Source organism: Chelon labrosus (genome assembly GCF_963514085.1).
Source record: "Chelon labrosus genome assembly, chromosome: 17".
NCBI classification, from domain to species: domain Eukaryota; kingdom Metazoa; phylum Chordata; class Actinopteri; order Mugiliformes; family Mugilidae; genus Chelon; species Chelon labrosus.
Genome location: NC_140350.1, coordinates 9,732,151 through 9,740,435, shown reverse-complemented (window position 1 = coordinate 9,740,435; position 8,285 = coordinate 9,732,151). Strand labels below are relative to the sequence as shown.

Sequence of the window (8,285 nt, the reverse complement as noted above, 5' to 3'; positions counted from 1 at the left end):
TGAAACTCCAGCTGTCAAATGCAGGGGTTCTCAAACTAGGCTTCAGGTAAGAACCTGAATCAAGGAAAGAACTCCGCGGGGCCTCAAATTAATTGAAGATCAGTCTAATGTCCTATTGTAGTAATTCATTAATTCGTAGTGGAGCAGAATACCGTATATTGCCTAGATTTCTGTTCTTTCTATCTATAGATCTATCTGCACACTAGTATTCTTATAATCCCTTACCACTGTATGTGTGGTTTTTATTGCTGTAAATGAGACTAAATGACAACACTACAATGTAAATTGTATGAATATTGAATGTGATAGTGATGCCATAATGACACAGTTAATTACCGAGCCCAACAAGCATCAAGCTAGTCTAGAAGCCAGTAAAGTGGACTGGTTACTGGGAAGTGACATATTTAGTGATGGTGCGGCTTTTTCCATGTCTAATAAAGATCTCCCTTTGTGTGACTCAAAACCTCTAAACATATTTGCAGTTTGTCACATTCTTTCCATATTTTAACGTGAAACTTATCACGTTATAACGTGATGCTTTTTTGATGATTTTTTTTGCTGGTGTGGCAGCAATGAGCTTCAGGATGGAACAGATATCTCATGTTGATATGTTGTAAAGGACGGACAGTTAAGGATAGGAGTAGTGTTTATGGCGATTTCTACAAGAGATATTGAAATCAAAACCACTTCTGTTGTATGGTTTATTTTAGGTGAAATGTGTAGTAACTTAGTGCTTTAAAATGATTGTAAATAGGATCTCAGGAGCTTCATGGACTGGCAATGCTTTTCTATGATTTGGCCACAAGAGGGCTCTGTTGTCCGCCTGTTTATGCTCAGGAGTTAAAACGGAAACCTGCAGAGTATCTGATGTTTCTTTGCACCATATACGGTTCCACCACAGCATTTTGTGAACGACAATAAATAAATAATCTGACTTGCAGCCTTCTGTCACAAAATTATAGATTCAGCAGTCATTCATATAGCGTTCCTCCCAGTATGTAAAAGACGGAGTTAAAACCATCAATGTTAGACTTAAATTTAACTTCCCCCAGAGATTTTGGGCTCAAGCAAGAAGATTTTTGAAAGTCAGTCAGATAATTCAGTGAAACCCTAGCTCACACATATGTACATATTTAAAAGGAAGTTCTCATTTCTTGATTTTGGCTGTTAAGGAAAACACCATAACTTTAATTATTTGGTCATGACTTTTCCTGTCCACATCCAAGCTGAAGGTAGCCATTGTTAAAGGTAGAGGGATGGTAGAATTGCTACTCGGATTTAGCAATATTAATTACATGAGTATTGCATGAGAGACAGCCAGGGGTGAAATGTCGATCTATATACACAGTATTTACAAGAATTATAAAAAATTGAATATTAAAATTAAATGTACAACCAATAACCAACCATGTGCAAATGTGCAAAAAAAAAGCCACAGTCTTTATCAATCAACATTTAGACTGCAATAGAATTAATGTTATCTTATATATATAATAATATATAATAATGTTGTCTTATAATGTAATATTAGATCATATTATTCCATAAAACAAAGTAAATTGTTACAATTTAGATGCGTAATAAAGGATTAGGATTTGTGAATGGACTCCGGTGGACATACTTTAAAACATCTTGACACGAAACTTCTGCTTTTAACTCACGAAACATTTTCCGGAAGTGTTCTTCGGGTATAACAACAATTATAAAACGCACATTGTTTGATTGGACATGCTCAATGACAAACTGTGATATAACGCATGGCTGATTCTATACGTAACACAATATGAGCACAGGTTATGAATATAGATACACAGTCCATAAATGGGCTTTAGTTGTAGGTTGTCACACATCACATGTGTAAAACAAACGACGAAGCAGCACATGGTAGAGGTTTACAAATTGAGAAATAGAACATTGACAGCAACATGTTTCATACTGAATCTTCCGTTTTTATTTGCTGTAACCTGAAACAAAGACGGAAACAACGGTGTGGCTGCATCTCGCCTCCCTGTTCGTCTCTGCAGCGTCACTTGGGGCGTGTTAACAGCTGAGTTTTGTGGAACTCACGCAAGCTCGGCCAGATATCCTGCTAGCAACTCCTAAAGCTCTTCAACTTCACGGTAACTAGAACCAAAACGTGAGATGACGGCAGCTATGTAATAGTCGTTAAATACGGCGTTATAAGTTCTGTTGAATTGGACAGATAACCCAATTACCCATGTTGCTAAGTTAGCTTAATGTTCGGTTAGCTAATGCTAAAGTTGTTTTAGCTGCTTCGCATGCTATCGTTGTACGGTCTGGCTTATATCCTTAATTTTAAGAAGTTGCATGCTTTGGGTGTTGTTTAACGCTACTAGGCAGCTGCTGTTGTTTGACCTCTTAACACAAGCTAACTTGGCACAATGCTAATCTTCGATGGACATGAGTAAACTGTAGCTAGTGGTTGTACCGCAGGAACTGGTCTGAGCAGTAATGTCGGAATGCTACGACTCGGGATGTTAATGTTCAGAGATGTCATTATAAACCTGTGGTACTACAAGAGTTTTTTTTTTTTCTAGCTCATTTTTTAGCTGCGAAAATTTCTTAACAATTTTCGCAGTATAGGTGCGGCATTTTTTTTACCATGGCAGGAAATATTTTCAAAAGGGTAGATGGGTGTGTCATTAATTAGACAAATGAAGAAAACGCAGGACGTGCCACTACTTGAAAAAAGTCTAACTGGAGTTGCTGCAATTAGCTACTCTAACACTAAACAGGTTATCATTTTAAAACATGACAGGGAGGAATGGCATAACCACCACAGTTTCGTTTTTACTTGCTCTTTTTTTGTTTGGTTTGGCATTTACTTCTTAATTGTTCTGTTGTTCAGTTTATTTTCACTAGAATTTCCTAGACTTTTCCGAGATAAGCCTCCAAACAAATGAAAGACATTTCCCTTTCCAGTTTAAGTGATTACAGCTATAGTGCTGAGCTCTTTAGCCAGCTGTATCAGTCATGTTGTACTTTGCATTCACAGTTGACCCAAGATGTTTTTTGCCAAAAAGTTTATTGGCGGCATCATCGATGTTGTCAGGTGAGAATCTTCATTAGTACACATGTAAGCAAAACAAGAACAAAACCAAACAAAGTGGGGTTTGTGGATTCATTTTTCTTTCTCGTCTCTGACACTGTCCTTGTAGCAACATCGACCCAGCCCAGTTTGTGCCTTCTGACCCTGTGAGTATCCGTCATGAAAAGAGAAGCTATAACTGTTCTACTGACTTTGCATGATCACAGTGTTTCTGATGGTTGCTGGTGTCTCTCTTTCACAGCCTCCACCACGCAGGCCGGTTGCATATGCAGAGCAGCATGAGAACGATGAGGAGAAACAGTTCCGCAGAGTCTTCCAGCAACTCGCTGGAGATGTGAGTACCTATCAGTACTCCTCTTTGATTTTCTACTGTTTGATGCTTTAATTATGAAAATATCTAACTATGAAGGTTGCTTTAACACTATAAGGATTGTTTCTCCATCATCTATTCTGCTACACCATACAGGTGTGTGTTTGTACAGCTTTCTTCGGGTCTTTTAATGATGAATATTTATCATATAGGACATGGAAGTGAGCCCTCCTGAACTGATGAACATCCTTAACAGAATCATTTCAAAGCGTAAGACACGTTTACATTTGTCACATTTAGAAGTCATCTCTTACACGTCATTGTGGCTATTTCTTTTAGTTATTAGTCAGCTTTCTTACTTTGCTGTTCTTTTGTTATTCACAACATTTACACATTTTAATGTACCTTTTAACATTATACATTCATTTATTGACTCTTTCTTCTTATATTATAGATGGAGACCTGAAGACAGATGGTTTCAGCATTGAGTCATGCAGGAGCATGGTGGCTGTCATGGATGTATCCTTTCTGGAATTAGTAGGCTTTATGTGTTGTGTAATGCAGATGACAGTATTGAGCTGACAGTGACAGCGCAATAATTATATATACAGTGCAGAACAAAAACAAACAGTGCACTAAAGGAAGGAAATGTTGACTCCAACGCATTTGTGGCTGCTATGGAGCTAAGACCGAAACATTAATAGGCAGTTTAGACGTCAAATTGACCCCAGAAATGTAACCACCCAATGCAGACTGCAAGAGCTGTGATTGGTCCACTTGGTAGTAGCGTGTTTCCGCTTTAGTATTTCCAGCTGCTTCTCCATCTCCAAAAATTTCAAATTGATTGTTTTGGATCAATACTGAGGAGCTCCGGAGATACAAACATCTGTTTGTTGACTCGTCTTTCTCGAAAGTTAACAGTTAACCCGAATGGCAAAAAAGACGCAGCACCGACTAGCATTTGGGTGGCAGATGTCAGTGTGTATTTGGTAACGCGTGTGGAGATGTGAACACAGGTACTTAAAGCTGGCCAGTTGCGATTGAATTGTCCAGGTCATATGTTAATGGCGGTCTGAACTGAGCCATCAGGTGTTTCAACATGATCTATAGCCCTGTAATATAAGCTTGAGTTAAAATAATAGTAACCAATATTAATTCCATATTTTCATAGGAAATAGTGAAAGCTCGGCTGATCTTAGCTTCAACTAAGAATTATTTTTTCCTTGGTGTGGTGTCATTCTCTAGTGTGGCAGAGAATTTCAGTACAACATGCATAAGGAAGGCACGTGGAAAAAAACACCTTGAGCAAATAAAACATACCCACGAGTAACTGTTCAGTTTAGCTGGAGTCGAAGAAGAGGACATTTTGTCTGTTGTCCTTAATCCTGTTTCAGAGTGACAGCACTGGAAAACTCGGCTTCCATGAATTTAAACATCTCTGGAACAATGTAAAAAAATGGCAGGCAAGTACAGCAGGACCTTTTCGTTTGTCCTACACATCTGTTTCTGTGTTTCGCAGTAACATTCCTGTGGTGCGTGTTAATTATCTGCAGCAACAGTGAACACTCAAGAAAGCATGTTCTGTATCAGCTGATTTAAATATGCAGTGTGCCAAGCTTGTCCATAATTTGATAACTGCTGTGTTTTTACATAGGCATAGATGTGGTCTGTTTTCTGAGAGAGATTTTCTAACAACCAGTTTGAATGTGGTGCTCGTCAAAATGAGCCTGTATACAAGAGAGGTTCTCCTTCAATGCTATTATCATAGACAGCAACAGTTGCAGATCCAACACTGCCAACTGTTTGGATAGTGAAAGCAACCGTTTCATTGTTTCCTTTGACTCTTTCTAGGTTGTGAATTGGCTTACCAGGAATCTTTCATGTGGCGTACATGCTTTAAATTATTCTGTTGTTACTGTTTAGGGTGTGTACAAGACCTACGACACAGATGGCTCTGGTGTCATTGGTGCAGATGAACTGCCTAATGCCTTCAGGGCTGCAGGTGAGGATTCTTTAAATTTCCCGTATTGCCTTTTATGTGTTCGCTCATGTATTCTAATGATGCACACAAAAGCCTTATTAGTGTAAAAACAAAAAATGGTAAAGCAGTGTCTACAGTTGCAGAAGCTATGGGTCAACAGTCAGCTGTTGCGTGCCTGTGCATGTTTGAAAAAAAAATTGCATATTAGTTTTGAAAGGCCAGAAAGCCACGGGGGCTAAGTTTCTGACTTTGATCTTGGTGGCTGAATTTTTTTAACTAGAGGCTTGTGATTTTCTGTCATGCCGCTTTTAAACAAATTTAGAGTTAAGCCTTCAGCCTGCATTATGCACATGTACCGTCTGCGTACAAGCTATTTAACAGTGGTTTCATCTTCTTTCTTATTCAGGCTTCCCTCTCAATGACCAGCTCTACCAGATGATCATTCGTAGATACAGTGATGAAAATGGGAACATGGATTTTGACAACTACATTGGCTGCCTTGTGAGGCTGGATGCAATGTGCCGTAAGTTTAAAAGTCCTGAAAAGAAGTGATTCTTTATTGGTTTAGCAGTTTTATCAGTGTGATAAGAATGATTGTCTGCTCGGCTTATTATCTGTTCTGATGATTCAGGTGCCTTCAAAACCCTGGATAAGGACAACAATGGGACCATCAAAGTCAATGTCCAGGAGGTAACGTTATTGTGAACATCACCCTGATTTTATCTAGTATTCCAATTTGCTATGCATTTCTTCTAAAGCATTCGATTCAGCTGGTAAGTGAAATGCAGTTCACAGTTTTTATAAAGCCACCTCCTCTGCTCTGTTTTTCTTTTCAGTGGCTTCAGTTGACCATGTACTCCTGAGTCCGGGTGATGCCACTTCTGCTTGCTCAATGGAGCCACTTCGTTTATCTACACAGTACAAAATATTTTATCTATAATCCCCACGACTTTCTGTCACTCAGCAAATCCCTTGTGCATGCAGGTTTATTTTGGATTCTTCACTGTTCTATCAGAATTGATACAGTGTCAACAAGGGAAAGAACAAACCTGCATGCAGGATGGTCCCCATAGCTGAGGATCAAAAACAAATGCTACTTAGCCCACCTGATTCGGGTTTGTGAAGATGGTAGTATGTTGAATAGGTTTAATTTGGCTTGTTTAGCATTTGCTTTTGATCACGACGCAAGCATTTGTGAAAACCCATATGTGAAAGCAGCATGTGGACACAGCTGGTATCACAAAGACAATATGTTGTCAGTATGAGTGTTGTGTTGGGGTAGGTCAATTTTAGTTTTTTCTTTTCAACAGTTTCCAATCAAACATTCTGCATCCGTTTATAACAAATATAACTCTTTTGACACCTTAACCCAAGTTTGCATAGGAACAATCACTTTAGTTCATCTGCTGACAAAGATAGAAAGAGACTATTCACAGAACTTCAGTTGGCCACCCACACATTTGTTGCCACCATATTTAGCCTACATAATGCAAACTGTTTGATTATTGACTGCTTGATTACATCTCCATGTCTCTTATGTTTGTTGTGTTACCGTGGGGCTGTTGGCCTGGGATAGTGCATTTCTTCAGCAACCATAACATTACTTGGAATTTTGCAGTGTGTGCCACCCAGCTTTAGCCTGAGCCGGTGACTAATGAGCGTCACAGTAACTGATGTCAGCTGGGAGTTTGTACAGGACATTAAAGACTTTTAATTTACCCACATATTTAATCAAATGAACATATTCACTAAAAGGTGAGGCTCAGCTATTGTGGCTAAGGTTGAAGGTAGGGTAGGCTGTTTTGAGATATCTGTGACCATGTCCATTGTAACCTAAAGCTTCATAGGTGTGTGTCAGAAGAAATGCAGTCCAAGTCTAACAGGTGCAACAGGACAAACAAGTCATCAGTCAGTTTGCAGCCATCTAGTCCACAGAATAAATCTGTTAAATATGTCAAGTAGGCAGTGAGCTTCAGATGGTCAATAACAATACAGCTCTTGAAAGTGATACTCCCTGTATATCTGACATCTTAGACTTCTGCTATATTTTGATTTTGTAAAACCAGCCTCAAGTCCTGTGAATGAAGATGTGATCTCAATAAAACTACTCACCACCATTTAGGCAGATTTATGAATAATGGTTCAGCTGCAACACAGAAAATTGTTCTTCAGTGATTTGTAAAAAACCGTTTTGCTTCAGAGTTGCACTGCAATAATTCTTACTGTCATGAAGGCATGCTTCTTACAGCCACTAGAGAGCTGAACAATAGATCTCCTAGTCCCAGACCTTCTTTAAAGTGACCTAATATGAATGATTGTTTGTCAGTGTACAGTATATATTCAGTATATCCAGCTCTATATCCCCTCTGCAATAGTGACATCGTACGAGATGGTGTTTTATATGGGCAGGCTATATTCTGCGGTTGCTCAGTGCTGTTGTGCAACTCCCTCATAGAATTCTCTGTTTCTCAGCGAACTTACCACTTTCCATATCACTGTGTACTTATTCAAAATGCTTGCAGCAAACAATGCCCGCACAATGTGTGAATTGATTTTATGTAACAGATGTGTATGCCACTAATGCACGCAGCTGATTGTGAAGATGCCATTATTCAGAGTTTTTAAACATGTAGTTACGGCCACAGTCATTATTCTGTTAACTGAAAGTGCTTGTTAAAATAAATACCTGTGCCATATTTGGAATAAAAAGGGTATGTCAAATGTGTCACTCTTGTTCTTGATGCACTGCTTGAACACATGGCTGGATACTACTGAACTGAGATCCGCCTCTAGGCCACTTAGAGAGGCAAACATTTAGTTGAAATGGAACAATGGCTATTTATTTAGAACAAAATGGAAACCAAATAATACACTTTCCTTCTTTTTAGGATGCTTAAAGGCATCTGAATCAACTTCTGTTAGAT

The 8,285-nt window shown here is 38.8% G+C and overlaps 1 protein-coding gene across 1 annotated transcript; it reads left to right on the top strand.

Annotated features, from left to right (window-relative positions):
* The first annotated feature begins 2,017 nt into the window (after positions 1-2,017).
* On the top strand, positions 2,018-8,086 carry capns1a (calpain, small subunit 1 a). The gene is made up of 11 exons (XM_084564889.1): positions 2,018-2,120; positions 3,017-3,073; positions 3,180-3,216; positions 3,312-3,404; positions 3,593-3,650; positions 3,835-3,899; positions 4,775-4,843; positions 5,304-5,382; positions 5,768-5,884; positions 5,993-6,051; positions 6,198-8,086. Exons 2-11 carry the CDS (start codon positions 3,027-3,029, stop codon positions 6,222-6,224), a joined length of 651 nt encoding a protein of 216 aa, XP_084421015.1. The 5' UTR covers positions 2,018-2,120; positions 3,017-3,026; the 3' UTR covers positions 6,225-8,086.
* The last annotated feature ends 199 nt before the right edge of the window (positions 8,087-8,285 follow it).

Coding starts and splice junctions, on each gene's coding strand:
- capns1a (XM_084564889.1), top strand. CDS start 3,027: ATGTTTTTTGCCAAAAAGTTTATTGGCGGCATCATCGATGTTGTCAG. Junction 3,405..3,592: donor TCCAGCAACTCGCTGGAGAT/GTGAGTACCTAT, acceptor TTTATCATATAG/GACATGGAAGTGAGCCCTCC. Junction 5,885..5,992: donor GAGGCTGGATGCAATGTGCC/GTAAGTTTAAAA, acceptor CTGATGATTCAG/GTGCCTTCAAAACCCTGGAT.